The sequence below is a fragment of the Vigna unguiculata genome, chromosome 5 (genome assembly GCF_037176805.1).
Source record: "Vigna unguiculata cultivar grain cowpea cultivar isolate G323 ecotype 2 chromosome 5, ASM3717680v1, whole genome shotgun sequence".
NCBI lineage: Eukaryota > Viridiplantae > Streptophyta > Magnoliopsida > Fabales > Fabaceae > Vigna > Vigna unguiculata.
Genome location: NC_140796.1, coordinates 50,598,083 through 50,619,488, shown reverse-complemented (window position 1 = coordinate 50,619,488; position 21,406 = coordinate 50,598,083). Strand labels below are relative to the sequence as shown.

The 21,406-nt window shown below is 30.5% G+C and overlaps 3 protein-coding genes across 3 annotated transcripts; all 3 read right to left on the bottom strand.

The window, feature by feature from the left end:
* Nucleotides 1-3,175: 3,175 nt before the first annotated feature.
* On the bottom strand, nucleotides 3,176-7,106 carry LOC114183404 (serine carboxypeptidase-like 51). Its single transcript, XM_028070416.2, has 13 exons — nucleotides 6,843-7,106; nucleotides 6,615-6,709; nucleotides 6,300-6,407; nucleotides 5,916-6,156; nucleotides 5,726-5,769; nucleotides 5,579-5,646; nucleotides 5,371-5,476; nucleotides 4,979-5,187; nucleotides 4,832-4,901; nucleotides 4,652-4,702; nucleotides 4,158-4,210; nucleotides 3,917-4,049; nucleotides 3,176-3,470 (listed from the first exon to the last, which is right to left on the bottom strand). The coding sequence occupies exons 1-13, from the start codon at nucleotides 7,060-7,062 to the stop codon at nucleotides 3,402-3,404; spliced, it is 1,467 nt and encodes a 488-aa protein (XP_027926217.1). The 5' UTR covers nucleotides 7,063-7,106; the 3' UTR covers nucleotides 3,176-3,401.
* Nucleotides 7,107-10,176: 3,070 nt separating this feature from the next.
* On the bottom strand, nucleotides 10,177-12,534 carry LOC114183894 (uncharacterized). The gene is made up of 6 exons (XM_028071067.2): nucleotides 12,343-12,534; nucleotides 12,057-12,257; nucleotides 11,522-11,830; nucleotides 11,213-11,374; nucleotides 10,909-10,992; nucleotides 10,177-10,377 (listed from the first exon to the last, which is right to left on the bottom strand). Exons 1-6 carry the CDS (start codon nucleotides 12,391-12,393, stop codon nucleotides 10,270-10,272), a joined length of 915 nt encoding a protein of 304 aa, XP_027926868.1. The 5' UTR covers nucleotides 12,394-12,534; the 3' UTR covers nucleotides 10,177-10,269.
* Nucleotides 12,535-14,213: 1,679 nt separating this feature from the next.
* On the bottom strand, nucleotides 14,214-21,406 carry LOC114184228 (uncharacterized). The gene is made up of 18 exons (XM_028071511.2): nucleotides 20,124-21,406; nucleotides 19,943-20,029; nucleotides 19,640-19,853; nucleotides 19,423-19,528; nucleotides 18,817-19,071; nucleotides 18,596-18,677; nucleotides 18,447-18,506; nucleotides 18,295-18,347; nucleotides 17,785-17,951; nucleotides 16,619-16,829; nucleotides 16,310-16,364; nucleotides 16,159-16,215; nucleotides 15,831-16,079; nucleotides 15,206-15,270; nucleotides 15,045-15,101; nucleotides 14,864-14,957; nucleotides 14,645-14,785; nucleotides 14,214-14,567 (listed from the first exon to the last, which is right to left on the bottom strand). The coding sequence occupies exons 1-18, from the start codon at nucleotides 21,096-21,098 to the stop codon at nucleotides 14,487-14,489; spliced, it is 3,009 nt and encodes a 1,002-aa protein (XP_027927312.1). The 5' UTR covers nucleotides 21,099-21,406; the 3' UTR covers nucleotides 14,214-14,486.

Here is a 21,406-nt window from a genome sequence, read left to right as displayed (position 1 = left end):
ATACAAAGAGATAGATTGGAAACTAGAGGTTGGAAAACATAGATTGATATTGAAGTAATTCTCTCATGATCTCTCATAGATCAAGGTTACTATATTATTATGATTTATGTATATTAGATTTATGATTCTTCTTAGGATGTTTCTCCAAATTAAATTTATCTTAAATTAGTATAAACTTAATTATGATTTTAGGGATTCTTTTATGAAATTAGTATGAACCCTAATTATACTTTTTCCCAATTATTATAACTCTTAATTATGAAATTTAGGGATTTAGTGTTTTCTGTTGTCTATGGTAATTTTTTTTTAAGTTTTGAATTTATATCGTGTTGTTTATTTAATTAAAGTGGTATAAGTTTTGTTATGTCTTGTATGGTGATAATTGTGATTTCTGAATATAAATTTTATCTTTTTTTTAAATGGGTGAGATGTGATAAATTTATATTAGAAAAATTATGATAAAGAGTAAAAAAATTGATTTTTTTTAAAGAAGAAGGTTTGTGATAAAGATGAAAAAAATGCATATATGTTAACTAAACTTTTCATGAGAAATTTCATGAGAACCAAGAATTCAAGACAATGAAAATCAAATTTCTAAAGTTCCTAGAATTATATATAATGAATTGAAAAATTCATTAGAACGCGATCTGAGAAAAACCTCTTCAAATTTGACAATACCCACTAAATCAAATTGTTGAGGTACAAAGGGCTGATCTAAAATGATATTCATGGTTTGGTATCATGATATAATAGCGAATAATAGTCATATTTTTTTGAATTTTACTATTATGTGTGTTTGTTTTAAGCAGAGAAAATGAAGAGAAAAAATAAAAAACTTTTTTTTCTAACTAAAAAAAATTGTATATAACAAATTTAATTTGACACCCCTAAATTTTTTCTCCAAATTTCACCACTGATGATGACAGAAAAGGGTCACATTATCTCTACATGAAAAATATAAGAATTCAACTAAGTCGAAAAAAAATATAAGAATCAAATTACTAATTAAACATTCAACTCACACGTGATTACCTTTTGAACGATGTTAACATCACAGTAAATCAATTTAACACATAATAAAATTGAGTAAAAAAAATATTATAACTAAAATGAATTAGAACCTAAAAGTATAAAAATCAAACTAGTAATTAAACCTAAGTACAAATATTGGGTACATTAAACGAACCATCCAAAATAAATAATTATATTTAATAAGTGAAGAGTCTTAACCAATAAATTTAAAAAATCAAAATAATATACTCAAATTAAAAGTCTAAAATGTCTAATCTCCATAAATATAACATGTTTTCTAGTAAAATGAATTTCTTTTAGTGGACACCAACTTTATATTGTATGTAAACAAATAATATAGAACAATGGTGTCTTTCTTAATCAAAAAACAATATTAACACTTGACTCTGGTCTCGGAGAAAAAACATTAATCGGCTGAGAAAATTGGAGAACCGAAACTACCCCATCCCAAATAAATTTTGTCAATTTGTCTAGTTCTAATTCACTCGGTCTCATATTATAATATAAACCTACCATTTCATATTATAATTATGAAAAACATAGGATTAATATACAATAATGTTTTTGTCTAACATATACATAGTCTATGCCATAAGCAAACTTGAATTCAACATGCTTTATGTGTAGCTACTCCACCTTCTTTTTTTTTGTACTTGTAGTTGATGAATCATTATTAATTTATTGTTTCTTTTTTTTTCGAATAATAATATTATGACTTTATTTTTTGACTTCCATTTTTTATTCTTTGTCTTGACTCAGTGTGAATCATTAATTTATATACTACTATTTTTATTCTTGAAAGAATCAATGACCTATATTAAATCATATTAGAGAGTAAAAAATGGAAGTCAAAAAATAGGAATTACAATATAATTTTTCTTTCCTTTCATTTTTGACGAGAAAAAGAAATAGATTGCTCACTTCAAAATTTCTTGTTCAGCCAAATTGATATAAAACAAGCATAAATGATTCTCTTTAGGTAAGTATACTTGTTTAATATCTATTATATTTAGTATTTATTATGTACTTCACTAATATCTATTGAGTTGAAATTTTTGCAGTTATTTTTAATTTTCACGGTTGATATTGTGATATATTACCAAATAATAAAATCTGTTGAGAAAAATTTACTCAAGAGATTTAACAATAATCAAACATTCAAACCAAGAGAAGATTAACCACACTTTCAATACTTCAATTCTAACAATCTCTTTTTTTTTTAAGTCTTAAATGTTACTTCATAATAAAAGGTGAAGTTAAAAATGAAAAAAAAAAATATAACCGAAATAATGAGTTAATATAAGAAAAAACCGTAGAAATATATATATAAGAACTTATTTGTAAGCTTGGAAAACAACTAAACTTTCAACCCAAGTTGATCTAAATATTAATATGAAATCCTAAATAACAAAAGTTATATCAAAATAATCACTAAATTTCTGTACTTTTCTTTGCTCGTTTGCTTGTGTTCTAGTCCTACCACATTTCATTTATGTTTTATTTATGATGCTTACTAATTTTTGAAAACATAATTAATCTGTTATTATTAAGTTTGGTCACGTAATTGTAGTTGTCATCAACAAAGTGTATTGAATCACATCACATTGCCACGTGATGTTGATAGTGTGGACAAGACAAATTAAAATATCCCTAATTAACCTTAATTCTTTAAGAACACATACGCTCTAACTTTCAGGATTTTATTGCACCTTAAAAAATTCTTTTACCACACACATAGAAGATTAAGATTAGAATTAGATAACGATTTTTCAATAAATTAGCATGAATTTCTCACCTAAATAAATTATATGGTATAAGTAACACGATAATAACATTAATATATCATTTAATCATATATTTTGTTGATAAATGATAAAATAAATATTATAATATCAATATATTTATAATTAAATTGTTGAGATTTTAACCATATATTTTTTTAATATAAAATAATAATTTTAACAAATATTTTTTATTTAACTATTTTAGACTATTTAGACTAATAATGTTAAATAAACGTTAAATATATGTATTGGGCAGGTAAGTAGAATTATCTTTAAAAAGTGTCAAATTAGATCTTATATAAATAAACTCTAATGGTATGCTTTGTATGAAAGAAATAAATTACATAAATGTAAGAGAGTGAAAAGAAGAAATTGTAAAATCAATTAAAGCAATTGCTTGGATCCTTTTACGGTTTTTTTTCCCATGGAGTACTCTGAATCTTTTGCAATCAATGTCATACAGTAAATACAAATATGATAAAATAATACACTACTTATAAAAATAATAAGTTATACTAAATAACACAAATACATTAACATTAAAAATAATAATAATAAATAGTAAAATAATACGTTTCTGCATGTTCAAGCAGCTGGTGATTGTGTAATTGCAGCCACCATGTCTAATGCTACACAAGGTTGATCAACAGGTACCTGTTGCACTCACCAACCAAATAAATTACTCAAACAAACAAAACATTATAATTTCACACTGTTTATTTTATTTTATTTTTGTACTCATTTCCTTAACTAGTTTTTAATTTTTATATAAATATATGTGAGTATACATATATACCATTATACAGGGTTTTTAGTAAGTAAATCATATAATGTGAAGGTTCACTCTGAATTTGGATTGTTTATTGCAGTTTCGGTACTATCATTTTCTTATACTTTAAAATACACTAGTGTATACTATTTTAATATTTTAAAATATATTAAAAAAGATTAAGCTATCAATGTTTTAAAATATCAGTATATTAAAAAAAATTAATATATTTTAAAATATCAAAATCAGTATATTTTTAGCCAAAAAAAAAATCTAACAGTGAATCCAAATTTCAAAAATTATGCAGTGGTTATGAACTATTTCCACTTACAAAATGACCAGCTCCAAGGATCCAATAGAAATGCAGATTTTTGAATGACTTGAAAAACCCTTTGGTGGTTCTGTCACTTCCACAATAGATAGGGGTTCTGTCTTTTTCCAAGAAACTTTGAAGTCCTTCCCACCTACAAAATAGATCCCAGAAAAAGAAAAAACATCATAACTCACATAAATGCTTGGTTTCACCAATATTGAAAAGATCCATAAAATATATATGATGCATAGTTGCTTACTTCAGTTTCTTAAGCCAAGCTTCTGTTCCCTTGGTTGCACAAATGAGATCAACCTATAATAACCACAAATCACAATGATCCATTCAGATTACATACATGTTTTTTCTGTGAGAACTTCTGCTATTGTAGGTATACCATTAAATTGCGCATTACTTTCTAAATAGTAGTTTAACTGTTGATTATCTTTCAATTTTGATTATATGTGGTTGCATGATCCAAATTTAATGTTATCATTTCTCACACCACATGTGAATTTGGGGATGAATACTACTTTGAACCCACAAACACAAAAATTGGGATGAACAATGGTCTCTGCACATTGACAATATATCAAACAATTGAGATGAACAATCACATAAAAGAAAAACAAAAGATGGTCAAATTAGGTTTCCCAGCAATTTGCTTAAATATACTGATACAAAGGTTATATGTAGGATCAAAATTCAAAGTGTGCACATAAACTGTTTGTAAAAATGTTGGTGAAGGACACTTACTTGACCATTGTACACAGTCACGTTGACCCCAAGTGTCAGCAGCTCATCAACCTAAGAGAATTAAACTAGAGACATCAAATATAAACTAAAAGAAAAGAAATTACCCATTTTAATTAATTCAATTCCTTTGAGCCCAAAATACATAATCAAATTGTTTTAAGCATATTAAAATCTTCTTACCTCACTGATTCTTGGCTTCATAAAATCAGCTGCAAGACTCTCGAAAACCTCCCAGGACTGCACTTCGTATCTGTCATCAGCACAAAAGTTGTTGTGAGATCACGAATTTGAATTGGAAATTGAGATAATTTGACATCATAAACTCACGTAACATTCTCAGGAATAATATTTAACTTCTTCCTCACGACACCGTTTAGTAATTTTTCAAGATCATCGTCCTCACTACCAAGAGTTGAAATCTTTGACTTAAGATACTTGGAGTATCGCATAATTGCCACTTCTTTCGATAATCCCAGCTCCACTGCGTTTAAGCTGTTTGAATCACTGTCTGAATCTTGTAGAAAATTATAGAAATCCTGAAATATTAAAAAATAAGAATTTTAGGAGCTGTGGTACAGAACATTTTTACAATTACTTTCAAAATCTACCACAACTCCAAAAGTTAGCCAATGACATGAAATATTATTTTCACTTATATACACTATTTTAAGTGATTAAATAAATACACCAACGTGATTAATGGAAATAAATTATAGTACCACAGAATTGCTGCTAGCGATAATCTCATTCTCAAGATCACCCCATGAATTAGTTGCATTAACAAATTGACCTGCCTCAAGTTGCTGCTTGATCTTCTCAGCTATACTATTGTAAAATCATATTTATCTATCAGATAATATAGACAATGAAATCAAACTCCAACATTTCATCAATTTGTCTATTTGAGAATGTGGAAAAAAGATACACCTGTTTGCTTTTTGCAGTCCATTGTCATCAAGTCTTGATAGATCTTTCAGTAGAGGACCCCATGAGAACTTCAAGGTAGAAAATATTAAAATTGTGAAAGTTGTAAGTTGAGTTTTAACCTTTGACTACAAAAATATTTGTACCTACCACAAAATCTTCTGGGGAGATCCAGGAATCTCCTAATGCCACACCTGAATAAGAAAAATAAAGTTACTATACATATAATATTTCACATGTATAATTAATTGATCTAAGGAACAAAAAACAAAATTCACCATATTGATGGACATGAATTGTTATCAGTCTTGGATGATGTCAGAATGGAAAGAACATATACCTCCAAGTGTAGCCTTCAATGTTCCATGTTGAATAGCTTTGAAAGCTGATAATGCAAGAGCTACAGCAAATTTGCCACCATAAGACTCTGCCACAATGAACAGAGGACTCTTTTGGAGGTTGGCATCATTGTTGAATAATTCAGCTAACAAGGTTGTCAAGTCTATGGTTGCTTCTTGGTCAGTTTTGGCATAGAGATCCGAATCTTCAACATAACTGTACCCGGTTCCAACAGGGTTGTCCTACATAGTACATGGCACATTGATTCAATGTCATTGTCATTGAAGGATGTAAGAAGCACAGTCAAAAGCTCATTAGAATGCAAAATCAAGTGGAAACTGTAATCAATTGCTTCAAGGAAAAAAAACTAGAGTTAATGAGCTACCACAAACAAGAGATCTGCTTTTCTCAACCAAGTGGAATTCCGGGGCTTCAAATTGCCATCCAAAGGACCAACCTCTCCAAAATTTCCAAACCCAACTCCAGAAGCACCCTGTTAAATATTTCGAAACAAATTGATGTTATATAATGGCCCAATTAAAAAATAAATATTGGGAAGTCTGTTATAATGAGAATAAACTTTGATATAATTTTCATAAACTAATTTAGTCAACTACTATGAGAAAAAAAATGATCTTTATCATTTTCTTTTTCTAATCTCAGATAATTGGTTTAACTATAAAAAAGAAAAAACACATACTGGTCCTCCCTGCAACCAGAGAATGATTGGCCAGGGCTTGGAGGGATTATCCACTCTGTATGGACTTCTGTATAGCCACCAGAACAAATGAGCTTCTGTGGTAGCAAAATTTAAAGCATAAAGGTAAGTAACTATTGCTAAAAAAATTTCAAAAAACAGTCCATGCTAGGTTTCTATTAGGTATCATGAGAAAGAAAAAGAAAAAAGAAAAAAGACAGAAGAGATTACTGGGTCTGATTTGCACATATCCCCATTCCTCTGATCCGTCTTCAGTCCTTGAGCTGCTGCTACTGCTACATGTTACTGATCCTCCGTGAAATAGTGTAACAAGGAATAGAAGAGTGACCAGAAAAGCTTGAAACTTTTTCATCTCAGTGAGTGAGTAAAAAGAAAAAAAGAGGTTTTGGCAATTATGCAGGAATAGATCGAAGATGGATAAAAATAACATTTCATATTCTGATAAGACTGTCTTGTCAACGCAACGTGCTCCATCCCTTGTGTTATGACCCTTCACTCTCACCAAATTCAATTAAAACTGTACCAACGGAATTCTTTTTTTTTTTTTTTAAGTTTGTTTTATTAGAGATTTAATTATTATTTTTTTTCATTTTTTTTTCTAAAATCTCAAATTGGCTCTTAAGTTGTTCTAAGTTTTAATTTGGTTTTCACTTTTAAAAAAATAATTTAATTTAATCTTTTCGTTAAATTTTTTAAACAAATTAATGATTTTTTTATTAATATTGACATTATAAATATATTAATTACATCAATAAATTAAATCATTTTTATTAATAAATTTAATTTTGATGAAAGATCTTTGTTATGTTTCAAAAAAAATTAATGAAAAAATTAAATTATATCAATTTTTAAAAATTAAAACCAAATTAAAATTTAAAAATATTGAAAGATTAATTTAATATTTTTAAACTAAAACACATCGAATGATTAATTAAACCTATATTAAATTCATCGTCCAATTTAATTAAAATTCTACTACCTTTCGGTTCAAACTAAGTAAAAATAAAATGAGTTAGATTAGATTTAATTCCACAACATTTTTTAAATTTTATGAAAAAATATTTATTATTAATGAATTTTGAATATTAAAATAGATTAAACCTCAAACACTTACTACTTATACTGATAAAAAAAAAATCGTTATTAATGATTTGATCTTTAGCATAGAAATAAATTGCCTAAAAAATGAAAAAGAAGTTTTTACTTCCGTTTGTGAACATCAGTAATGTTCTGTTTATAAGTATAAATATAAACACACACACTAACACTTATTCTAAATTTAATTACTTTTTTTAGTTGACTATCATTTTTAAATTATGATGATAATTATTTATAATAAAAAACTATCTGTAAAATAAGTAAAAATTAAATAATAAAATTGTAAAAATCATTTATATTTATTTTATGATTATACTTGCAATAATCATAATATTCTTATCATAAAAAAAGAATAATACACGTCCGCTGATAAAAATAAAATAAATTATCAACCATAGAAAAAACAAATGAATGAACAGATTGCTGTTATCTCTAAAATTTTAAAAATATTATATTAATATACTATTTATTGATATTTTATAATTAGATACAATTTTTCTGATTTTCTTTTATAAATTTAGAAAGAAAATTAAAATAATTGATGAAATCATAATTTTATGTCAAAGTTGTCCTCTATCGTATAAAAAAAATACGTTTCATAAAATTATAATCTTTTTCACCAAAAATATTGAAATAAGTTACTTCTTTGTAAATATTTAGTTCGAACTTTAAAAAATAGGAAGAAATTCTTCAATTTAGTTTATATTTTATTTATAAAAAAGTCAATGTTTCTTATTTTATTAAATTATTTGTGACATTATTTAAAAGGTCAACATATATTAATAATTTTGAACTTTTGTAAACTTTCACTTTATTTATTTTTACTTATTACATCTTCATAATCATGATCAGAGGGTAGAAATTTAAAGTTATTAACATATGATTACTTTTTAAAAGGTGTCAAGACTAATTTATCATAAGAGATAACATTGATTCATTTTAAATAAAATAATGATTGAATCAAGGACAACAAAAATTAAGAGATCACATTGAATAAACCAAGCAAACAAGGACAAAAAAAATCTAGATTTAATTAGTATTCTTGTTCAAACATTTGTGTGATTTATTCCTTCCGTTAATTTTGTGTTAATACAGTTTTGAAGTGACTATATATCGTATCTTAGTTTTTCTGTTTTTTATTTATTTATTTACAAATGAACTTAAGAATAATGAATTAGGATAAATTCATTCACACATTTACACATGTCACATAAGTAAAATTCTCTTTAAGTTTTTCATCATTTTATATCTTAGTATGGAAGACTTAAATCACTAATGAAGCAGAAGATTTTTATATTTCATACAAATTTCATCAATTTCAATAAACATTATCTTTATTTATATTTATATATATATATATATATATATATATATATATATATATATATATATCATTTAAACTAAAACATATATCAATAAAATATACAAATTAATATTTATTTTACATTTATAAAATTATCCATATTCATCCACTTATCCATTTAAAGAGATCAAAAGAAATTTTGTTTTTAACTTGAGCCAAAAATCTCCTCACTTGAGTTAAAATTTCTTGCTTTAAGTGAAATTTATGCAGAAATTAAAGTTGAGTTATTGTATTGTTTTTCTTTGAGCAGAAATATCCTACTTGAGGAAACATATAAAAAAATCAATCTCATACAACAAAACAAAATAAGTTTCAAATGTTTTATTTAAATTCACCTCACCAAATATAGCTTTCAAACAAGTCAAAATAATCAATACAATGTATAATTTTTCCAAATATTATTATTCTCCAAGTTAAATTCAATCTTATTGTAGGCTACTTCTATACCTCTCAAACAAGTGAACAAATCCTAAATATTTTACTTCAAATTTTCACAACAAATAATTCTTTTCAAATACATATGCATTCATCAAATACAAAAATGATGACACATTAAGTTCTATTTATTCAAACTATACAATGTCGTCTTAATCTCAAAAATTATAGCAAGTTTAAACAGCATAAATCTCATAAAACTCATGATAGAGTGACTACATCACATTCAAATTAAGATTATTTATCTTAAGGTTTTATACAAAACATAAATAGTTTCTCTTATATGCAATATTTTGTCCTCAAAAGCTAAATAATACACTATCTAAAACATAGGAACTTAAAACAAAATATAAAAATATAATAAAATTTAAGTATGAACAAATTGATTTTCTCCCACTAAAATTCATGATAAAATTATAAGAAATAAAAGATGACATGAAATCTTGGGAATAAAAAAAAATCATCATATTTAAAAATATGATCGGATAATAATGATCTTTGCATCTCAACTACTCCGATATGTTATCCAATTCTAAAATAAACGAGACAGGAAAATATAGAATAACAGAGAAGAAAACAGGAGAAGTACTAGGTCTTAGGGTTTATTAGAAATTAGAATTAGAATTCAACATGCTAATGAAATAGTGATTTGATTTCAGAATACTTGTTTTATTAACTGATAAGATGTTTATTTGATGAGATTGAAGTAGTGTTACAAATTATGCAAAGCCAAGAACAAGGCTACACTACAACATGTCCTTCCATCACTGTAACAGCCTTTCCACGCAGAAACACTCTCTGTGCGCCTTCATCAAACTGGATATTCAGAACCCCTCCTCTGGCTGATGCCTATATCAATATCATATGTTTATATCAGTGTATAGTAACTTCACATCATTTTGGAAAATATAAGGTTAACTCGAAAGGTTTTAATGACTTTTCGCATTAATCGGATACTAACAATGAATATTTATTGATATAAACGATTATGGTTAAATATGTTTCTGATCTCTTAAATTTAAGTAAAATTCGGTATAAGTATTTATTTAAAGTTTGTAAATTTAATTGATCTCTTAAATTTAAGTAAAATTCGGTATAAGTATTTATTTAAAGTTTGTAAATTTAATTTTTTTAACCAAAATTTTTTTCAGTTGAATTGACGTTTGAAATATAATTCATGATTATTATAAAACGTAATTGAAACGTCAAATAAATTTAATAAAATTTGATTAAAATAATTAAATTTATGAATTTTTAAAATAAAAAACTAAATTAGGTGAAAGTTGCGGGGAATTAATTCCAATTTTGATCGAAATTTAAGGAATCAAAGTGATTTTAACCCAAAAAATTTATTTGGATACACAGAATAAGAGTTCCCACCTGATAAGCCTTGAAGTTGGTCTTCCCCAGCTTCTTGCTCCAGTAGGGTGTCAATGAACAATGTGCACTCCCACAAACAGGGTCCTGAAAGGAAACACGAAGTGAAATGGAGCATTGGACTTCTTTTGATATCACTCTCTGCATTGTTCTAAAGCTTCTTCTCTAAAATGGTGAAGTGATTTTGGAAGAAGAGAATAGCATTTTCTTGAAGGGATTACACAGTTCCAGAAATGATGTGTCAGGAGCATGGAGTTTTAAATCAGAAACATGAATCTTTCTATAGATAAGATTCTTGACCACTTACCTCACTGATTCCAAGTTTTGGACAGAAGAATCTACTCATGAAATCAAATTCTGAATCTGAAGGAGCCACCCCCGAAACAATTACCCCTGTTGCAGGGCATTTAACTATTGTATCAAGTTGTGGCTGTAGTTCTGAGACAGCTTTCCCAGATGAGAGTATAACCTGAAATAAAATTGAATGTTTCACAATGTTCAATGTGCACAATTGCTCAGAAAAAAAACACACTTTTTATTTTAATTCTAAGAATCAAGCAGGTTAATAGATGGTTAACACTGTTTTGTATCAGACAATAACAGAAATAGAAATTACGAGCAAGCAATCTCCAATTGTTGTCCTTTTCACATCAACTATGGAAGCACCGTCTAATGCCTCAGAAATTAGTGAAGCACTCTCATCATAGTTGAACTCTTTAACCGGATCAACAGGAAAATCCAATTCAATATAGAAATCTGTGAGATCTTTCTGCAAGTTTGAAGCACTGGAAGTATGAATTGCTGGGATCTTTTTAGCTACCAGTACTCCAGATAGCGTCTCAAATTCAATAACATCACTATCCACCGAACCAGATGAAAATAGTACGTGCGCAGTAGCTAATGTAGCATGACCACAGAGTTTAACCTGCAGAAAATCCAATATCATATCATAAGTTAAGATTAATAATACTCTACAAACCTATCGACATTTTCAGCCAGATCATCGGTCAGACGGTCCAATCATATGGTCGAAGGTCGCTTATCCTTGGACTGTCTGACCGACGGTCTGGTTTGGAATGTCGATGGACCATACCGTATATACAACTCAAATATTATCATGAAAATATGATTAGTACGAGATATTAGGTTACCTCAGCAACGGGCGTAAACCATCTGAGGCGAAAAGTGGGGACAGAAGAGTCTGAAATTGGAGTAATGGGAGTTATGAAACAAGTCTCAGAGATATTGAATTCTGCTGCTAATGCTTGCAGCCACTTCTCCTCTCTTTCATCTTCCAACAAACACACAGCTGCAGGGTTTCCCTTGAATGCTGACTCGGCAAATGCATCTACCTGATTATCAAACTCACATTCACCAAACAGAACATCCTAATTCCTATCAACAATCAACAACCGAATTAACTCACAACAAACATACCACAAAGTATTTCACAGGTTTCTTTGCATTTGACAACGTAACAAATGCCATGTCTCTCCTCCACTCACTGCTAAGACTGCTCAAACCTTCGAAGCTTTCCCCAACAGCCGCCACCAAAGTGTTAAGTGCTTCTTCCCATTTATCACTTCTTAAAGAATGTTAAGTTTAAAATTTAACTATTTTTTTTATCAGATCACACAACTTAGAATCAAAAGCGAAATTGGTTTTGTAGACTTATAATTATAGTTGTCCCTTCATGTAAATAAAGAGGTGTTTGTGCTTGGCCAAAAGTTTATAGAATAATTTATATTATAAAGTGTTAATATCACTACTTTTTTTCTAAGAATATGGGAAGATGAGAAAAAATTAAAAGAATAGAACTTGTTTTCATATGCACACTTTTCATGGGTGGTAAGTAGAAAAACTCTGCATAAGCTTAATAAAAGAATTAATTAAAGGAAATATCAGATATACGCTTCCTTTTATAAGCATTTAAGTATAATATTTTTAACATTTTATTAATATTTTATAAAATATTAAATAAAAATAACCTTATCCATTATTTTGAGTACGAACGTAGCATGTGACTTAAAACTGGCACATGGTTTCTGTACCCTGATTGGTTTAACAAAGACGTGTAAGAAAAAAAAGATAAAAGCAAAAAATGAGATAATTTTAAATTATTTGGGAAAGGTGAAAATATTCCTTTTGAATGTGAAAAAAAAAAAAACGTACGATAACATAAATACTACGAGTAAAAAATGTATAAAAGTAAGAATAACTTCAAAATTCAATTGCATAACTCAGTTTCCTCAACCCTTCCATAAAAATGGTGTGTTGATATAATATATTTAGAGCCATCAATGTTGGAGTTTAAAATTCTGTCATATATGTTTTACAAAATTAAAAGGATAAAAAATTAAATTAAAAAATGTTTAGTTAAAAATAATAATAATAATATGTAGTAAAAAGTAATATAATAAATTTCACAATCTTTCAATTTTTATGATTGAATCATCTTATAACTCAGTCGTGATGTTAGGATGGTAGTAGGCAAATATGAATAGATAAATGTGAAGTATATAAAGATGGGTTGTTGAAATAATGAATTTTATACAATTCCAGAGATCTCGATCAAATACAAATATAATTGTAAATATGAATAGGAAAAATAGCCACAATTTCAAAATTTAATGTTAAACAATGCTATATGAAATCCCATAAAGATGAATACCTCACCGGATAAGCCTGCAACGCATTATCGTCCTCACCAATACTCTCACATTCTTTTTTACTCCAATCTGTTCCCTATTTTGTTTGCATTCACCAACCCTCATTGCTCAATTATTATTTTATTTTACCGTTCAAATTTCTCACACCATCCTACACACCACTTCTCTCTATTATAATTTTTTCTGATGTTTGAATTTGATAAAAGAAACTGAAGTTGGAAAATAAAAATAGATTTTATTATTTTATTGTAAATATTATTATTACTACTATTTTATTATTTAGTGTATTTTTAAATTCGTTTAATTATTATTATTATTATTATAATAAGTAAAAACGTAAATTCTAATGAAATGTTTACGAAATATCTTTCTGTTGGCATGCTACTTTAGTACGTAATCTATCCATTAGAAAATTGTTTATATAAATAAACTTGTCAACAATAATTTATATTAATTGCAGAATCAGATGCAAAGTTTAAACTGATTTTATCTCACTGTCAATTAAAAATTCCCATTTTAGTGCGTGAACCAACCGAGGGATTTTACATTAATGATACCGGGAAATACATCTCTGATTGAAAGATACATGGGAGAAAGCAAAAAAACTAGAGTAAATAAAATAAAGGAGGTTAAAAGCAGTGGGCAGTAATAAATGAATTTTATAACATAAACCAAAATTTTGGCTAGTTTCACAAAATCTCTTGACCTAGCTTTTCCTCTATTTTCAACTCTAACCTCCTTTGATTCCTTTGCTACGAAAACAAATAATAACAGCTAGAGGTGGTTGTCAGTATTTCTGTACACCAAAAAAGACAGATCCCTGTACATACTAAACATTTGATCTGCAGCCAGCAAAGCAACCAAGAAAAAAAGTCTACAGCATATTGTTCCACCAAAAACTTTACACAAAATTCAGAGTGCAGGAACAGGCTTATGTAACACCGAGGTCCCTTGAAATATCATCATGCGATAAAATTTCTTATACTTGTTTATCTGTAACCACACCACAAGTTAGTCTATATAAAATGAGTGGAAACCATCGAGAATCTACAGATGAAGTTAATACATACCTCATCTTGAGCTAGCTTTGTGAACCCAAATTTACCGGTCCATATCGATTCAGCTTCATCGGCAGCTGGTAGCACAAGGTTCTTCACATTCAAAGAACCAAGTAATGTCTCAATACAAGAAAATAGACACTGAAAATAACCCTGGAAAAAAAAAGTTCAGTTAGAATATTTCCTGGCATTCACAGAAATCCTTGTACTAGAGTAAAAAAACTAAATAACCTGTCCTTGTTGATCAGAAGTAGTTGCCACCAATGGAAGCTCAGCAATTTCTGATCCAAAGACACGAAATACTCCAGCGCAAACAATATCTCCACTGCAAAACAATAAAAATATACTTTGTAAGTAACAATTCCAACCAAAGTTGCAACCCACATAAACCATGCCGCCCTGATATACTTACTTGACAGTAAGCACTGCACAGTACATCCCACTAAAATCTTGACCTCGAATGTTCCTTCTGAGGAAATGAAACAAACAAGAAAATTCATTCACATCCTACATATACATAATATATAAATAAATAAATATAGATAGAATACACAAAAAATATACAAGGCTTACCCAAACAACATTGTCGGAATGAAATCTCGGCCAGATGTTGAATCAACTATAGGATCAAACCTTTCCTGTACAAAAAAAAGATTCATACTAACTAAAATTGCACATCCATCAAACTTGACATAAAATAAATGTCATCGTCAAAATATAAATGAAAAATATACCACAATTTCTATATACTAAAAACAGAGTAACTGATAAAATGTTCTCCTTCTATAAATATTTACAAGACCGTTTTCAGAAATTTTGTCAAACTTTTTCAGAAGACCCCTTTGTAGTGGAATAATGCATTATTTTTTATTTCCTAAAATAGCATTAATTTATTGAGGTGTTTACCAAAAATATAATAGATATTTGAAATGAATGACATGAGTCTCTATGAGTAATCTGATTTAAGAATATAACTGCTCACGATATGAAAGTCTCACTCAAATACTTTAGATTTTTAAATATGATATGGAACAACAATACTAATTATTCCAGATACTCTACTATTTATAAATTCTTTGCCTGTCAAAAAAAAAAACTTATTATTTTCAACTAATTTACCTCACTTTATGGACCAGTGAGAAGATCTTATAAATAGAGAAGAAGGAATAGAAAACTAAGATTAATCTTATATACTCACATGGAAGATAGCAACAGCCTTTGAAAGCCTTTTCCTATTTTCAACAGAATCATCTAGTTTCCAATTTATAACCCTCCATTTAACATCAAGGTCACCTCGAATGTCTACATTTTTCTCTTCGTGCTTCTTTTTAATCAAACTTAGAAGAGAATCTGGGACACTCTTTTCCCCACAAGCTGCCAAATCCGCCAGAGCAGAATGGATTTGATTGCAAGATGTGCCACAAAACCAATTCCCCTCAGGCAATTCCTGTAAATTAATATCCGTTAAAAATATTACTTATTACAAGAGGAAAGAGGAGAAAATCAATAAAGAAAAACAAAAGTACCTCAAGGTTCTGCATGTTATGATCCTTCAAGCAGCCAACATGATATTCTTTCTCACACTGCAAGAACACTCCCATCAGAACTTTAAAACGTACAATATAAAGAAACTTGTCATTAAGACCTGGCTATCTAAAAGACAGAAAAAGCAAATACCTGATCACAAATAATTACTGTCCGAGGACCAAAGCTTTTACTGAAATTGTGACGACTGTATTGAATCAAAGCAGGAGGAAGGTAAGAGAATAATGTGTCAATGCCAGTGTATTGAATCACATGTATAGAAACTAGCAAATATTAAAAAAACACAACAGAGTATTCAATACAAAAGAAGAATTTCAAATGGCCTGCGAAAAAATTCCCACGTGAGTTCACCACACCAACTAATAAATGAGACTAGTGTTACATTGGCAAGCTTTCAGTTGGTTACTGAAGGGATAAAACGACCCCAAAGAGAAGTGTTACCTGCACAAGGCACATCCACCATGGTCAACTTCTACAGTTCTGACAACACGAATACATCTTGGGTTCATTTGTTCCAAAATATCAGTGCCTTCAATCCTTCCAGCTGCCAGAGCATTCACATTATGTTGCCCCTGCCTATCTTTCTGGAAAACATTCTGGCAATACTTACAATACCAAGTACCACTGGGAATGCATGGCAAAGGGACACAGTCTGAAATTGTAAAATTTTATAAAGCCCGTCATAACAATGACTATAAACACTAGCATCAAGATCAAGTCTCTGGCCAAAAGAATTACTCATAAATTAAACAAAAGGATACTACGAATTAAATCCCACCACCACTGCCAACAATTTCTTTGAAAATTGAAGAAAAAAACACAATCTCCATAATTCCCAGAGGTGCGAGACTATCCAAAAAGAAAATCTTACATAAAAAATAAATAATACTGAAAATGATTTTCTCATATTTTGATAAAATAAAACTGGAACCATTTTCAGGCAAGAGACAAGATTGTCCATTTCCTTGGTCAAGAAATGACCTGCTAAAAGCACTAGAAAGTGCTTAAGAGTATCTTACAGAAGGCATACAATGAGGGATCACCATAATAAAACAAAAAATAAAAAGCGATCTCCATAGCTTAAATGTCAGTTCAGATACATAACATTGGTTTTCCTAAAGTATGTTGACACAATTAAAAAGCGCACTTACCAAAATAACAAATTTTGCTATTGATTTTGATTATAAAATAAATCCACACTGAAGAATTTATTTAAAAGCTTACAATCACTTTAAAAGTGTTATTACAGAATTTTCTAAAGATTGTTGGGTGCAAAAATATCCTAAAAACATTTAAATAATAGTATGATTTCTAATCATTATGGCCTTTTGTGCCCCATATGCATCCAGCAACCCTGAGAAATTCTATACAGATCCTACATTCTTTGAAAGAAGCTTCACCACATTTTGTTTAATAGTTTTGGCTGGCAAGATAGCATTACTGACATTGTTTCAATAGATCAAAGCTAGTTCAGTTTCCGTATCTAGTTTCTTGTTCAGTTTAAAATTTAATTCCTGGATGTTATATACCAATATTCGAGGAGAGCGTAAAGGAACACATGTCAATAAAGAATAGATTAACACAGTAAAAAGCAAACAACGTTTCACCTATGTGAAAAGCTCTAGGGCATCCATCACAACACAAAAGATCCCCTCCATCTTCACATATGATGCAGAGATCATCATTATCATTGTTGGAAAATCTCCGGTCTTTTGATAAAGAGATGGACAACTCATGGAGTGAGATTCCATTAGATGTGTAAATGTGCAGGTAACTGCAACACAATAACATAATTTAAACAAGGAAATGACGACAGTAACAAATATTTTTCCTCACAAATACTTAATCTGTTAATCTAATTATATTTTTACATACTGTACTAGAGCTAGAAAATATCTATAGAACCCAAAAGAAAAACATTGAACTTGAGTCGAGCAATTTAACGCAAATCTAGATAGAATACGCTGGCACACCCTATAATTGCATCCAATAACAATTTAAACGCATTTAATGAGGAAGACAACAAATAAAACTCATGATGAGCATATTAATGCAAATCTAGATAAACAATGCAAATGCACCCTGCATCCAATAATAAAAGTTAAACAAGAACTCACGGCTTTCGTCGAGATGCCCACCCAGCATGAGCTTCAAACTGAGAAGCACTGACCTGCTCAGTCAATTTTTTTTACAAAAAGGTACAGGTGTTAAATATCTGTCATAGCCTAATATGTGGCACAATATAACATATAATAACAAGGAAAAGCACCTCACTGTTGCAGCAGGTACAAAATATCCCATATCCCTTTTTGTAACCAACCAGCAGTTTCTGAACACAAAACAAAAGTACAATAAGGAAAGATAAAAGCCAAAAAACAATAGGAAAAATAAAACAGAACCAATCTTAATCACAGCTACCTGTCCGTGAGCATAGTAGGCTACTTCAGTTCCATCTGGCAAAACATCTGCTTCAAATACCAACTTATGCAAGCGCAGATCCCTTTCAAATATTAAAAATATACATGAATTAAATCCTTGATAAGTCTAAATCACCAGTATGTTAAAACATGTAAATATAAGCAATTCTAAATTTTAAGTGAAGCAAAATGTTTAGAAAAGTGATTTACAAATACACTTACTTCCTAGTTAGTCTTCCCTGACTCTTACCACGAGATGTACTGTGCTTCATTCCATTCTTTAATGAATTTGGCTTCATCCCACTGTTTGATGAATTAAGCTTCAACCCACTATGTAGCAAATTTGGCTTCATCTCATTGGTTAATGAGTTTGGCACCTCGCAATTATTTAGCGACTCAGGCTGCACCCCATTGTCTAATGAATTTGGCTGCATCTCATTGTCTAATGATTTTTGAACCATTACTGGCTCTGGTGATCTGAGATAGATAGGATGTGTATGCATTAAATAATCATATGCAATGCATTCGGTGAACTTTGATAATATTATTATCACAACGCACATTACATAGTCTCTTACAGAAACATACGTGTGAGAGTAAAAGTGACATGAAACAAAATAAGTAGTAATCCTATACTATAATAGCCTGTCCATTTATTAATAAACAAGACAGGGATGGTAAAACGGTTGATAAGTCTTACAACTTAGAAATTATCCATCACTTTAAAGGAAGGAAAATGTTACCATATTCACCCAAATCCTCATTTCTCATCCTTATAATGTAAAATCAAGTAGTCATACGTTTATTAAACAAAAATTTAAGTGATACCTTGGTTGAACTGGTGATGAAATCTTTTTGCTACTTGTTGTGGCTGTTTGAGGGGGACTTGCTATGCAAGCATCGCATACGAGCTTTGACACACCCTTGCATGCTCCTAAAAGAGACATCAATATCAGTTGTTACATGGCCCGGAAATAAGTATCAAAGCTGCAAAAACATTGGGATAATCAAAGAAGAGAAATCAAGAAGCATATGCATTTCAAACCTCTGCAGTGAAAACAGATGGAAGATTTGTTCATAGTGAAGCCACCAAGTAGTTTTTGAACGGCTTCCTCCATTGACTCCAATGACAAATCGCAGCAGGCATTCATGACATCACGGAGGTTATTTCCACCATTCCCACAATCCATGTAAATATACTCTGGGGGACGTTTATTTGCACTGCCAGCATGCAGCTCAAACACAGTGGGTGTGACCACCTATTTCCACAAAAAAACAAATAAAAAGCACAAATTACAACCATAATCTGTCAGACACTAAAATAAAATTAAAAATTAGTATAACTCACTTCAATCCCCATGCAACTCTCACAAAAACACAGAATCCCAGAGTTCTGAATCACTCCTTGAAGCCCTGTTTCCCCATTTTTTCGAGCCTAAAATGTCGTCAAACAAACTCAAACATCAAGCAGAAAGTCTTAAATACAAACATTCAAAATCCATTATTAAAAGAAGCAAAGATTAATATACCTTTGATCCTTTCATGTACCTCACTGTCAATCCGTCAAGAATGCCCGTAGCCAGAAGATCCTTCAACTTAGTAGGAAACTTCCTCAATCTAGAATTCGAAAATCTGCCCGAAATAGGAGTGGTCATTAACACCGAAGCCTCGGTTTCTGATTCCCTCTTAATAACATCATCAAGTCCAACAGCACCAACATTTTTCTCGTCATTTGCTGCCTCGGGTTTTTCCTTCAGTGCCGACCGCGTAAACCTTCTCACAATCGGAAGCCTCTCCAACCACTTTTTCGTTCTCTTCTTATTCTTCTTCCCCTTGTCATCATCATTCTCCACAACAAGTGTTTCCCCACTAGGAACCTTATCTCCCGAAACACCCTTCTCCGATTCTTCATTAATTTCGCCAAGAGGTTGTGCCGTCTCATCCACAACCTCTTCCTTCAACGTGTCAGCCACAACAGGCTCCTCCTCATTAACACCACTATCCAACACCTTCGGTTCCTCTTCGCCCATGACAATTTCTAACGCCTTCGGTTCCTCCTCGCTGATAACAGTTTCCAACACCTTCAATTCCTCTTCGCAGATAACAGTCTCCAACACCTTCGGCTCCTCTTCGCCGATAATATTTTCCATGGCCACTCCACTCTTCGCTTCCTCTTCACAAACCAACATTGCCGCAGATTCTGACTCTCCCGCATGATTATTCTTCGGCTCATCATCGCTCTGAAGATCCACCACGTCGCTCTTAGCCTCTTCCTCGCTCAAGACGTCCTCCGACGTTTTGGGCTCGACGGTCTTCCTGGACCGTTTCCGGGCAGATGCCGCCTGAACAGGAGGGTCGGGCCGGTTCTTGCTGGCCCGCGTTCGGCCCAGAGAAGCGCCGCAGATCTCAGATTGGGCCTTCATTGCGAACGCGAACTCCCTCTTGAGACCAGTCCGGACCCTAGAAAGCAACACGAACTCGTCGGAATCGGTGCCCTTGGCCATTGATTGAAGCTATTGGCAGCAGAAAAGGGTCAATAATACCCGAAATTTATGGAAGATCCGAGAAAGTGTGCGGATTGCACATGCGAATGGGGGAGTTTGAACGAAAGGAGAGGATTGGGTTGGAAAGGGAAAGTTAGGGTTTGGAGAAAAAAGGGTAAGAGTGAATAATTTGGGATTTGAGAGTCAAGGGAGAGAAAGACGCAGAAGAAGAGATGTTAATGTTTTCTCCAATGCCCAAACTAACCCTGCGATGATCGCGATACCATTTCTCCAGATTTTGATTTTCCATTTGGCCTTGTGTTTCGTGA

Excerpts from the sequence above, each read along its gene's own strand:
- LOC114183404 (XM_028070416.2), bottom strand. The coding sequence starts at position 7,062 with ATGTTATTTTTATCCATCTTCGATCTATTCCTGCATAATTGCCAAAAC. Across the intron at positions 4,703-4,831 it reads TGAAGCCAAGAATCAGTGAG|GTTGATGAGCTGCTGACACT; the intron begins GTAAGAAGATTT and ends TAATTCTCTTAG. Across the intron at positions 3,471-3,916 it reads TCCTTGGAGCTGGTCATTTT|GTACCTGTTGATCAACCTTG; the intron begins GTAAGTGGAAAT and ends TGAGTGCAACAG.
- LOC114184228 (XM_028071511.2), bottom strand. The coding sequence starts at position 21,098 with ATGGCCAAGGGCACCGATTCCGACGAGTTCGTGTTGCTTTCTAGGGTC. Across the intron at positions 16,365-16,618 it reads GGTGGATGTGCCTTGTGCAG|TCGTCACAATTTCAGTAAAA; the intron begins GTAACACTTCTC and ends GATTCAATACAG. Across the intron at positions 15,102-15,205 it reads ATTCCGACAATGTTGTTTGG|AAGGAACATTCGAGGTCAAG; the intron begins GTAAGCCTTGTA and ends TCATTTCCTCAG.
- LOC114183894 (XM_028071067.2), bottom strand. The coding sequence starts at position 12,393 with ATGGCATTTGTTACGTTGTCAAATGCAAAGAAACCTGTGAAATACTTT. Across the intron at positions 11,831-12,056 it reads GGTTTACGCCCGTTGCTGAG|GTTAAACTCTGTGGTCATGC; the intron begins GTAACCTAATAT and ends GATTTTCTGCAG. Across the intron at positions 10,993-11,212 it reads CAAAACTTGGAATCAGTGAG|GACCCTGTTTGTGGGAGTGC; the intron begins GTAAGTGGTCAA and ends GTTTCCTTTCAG.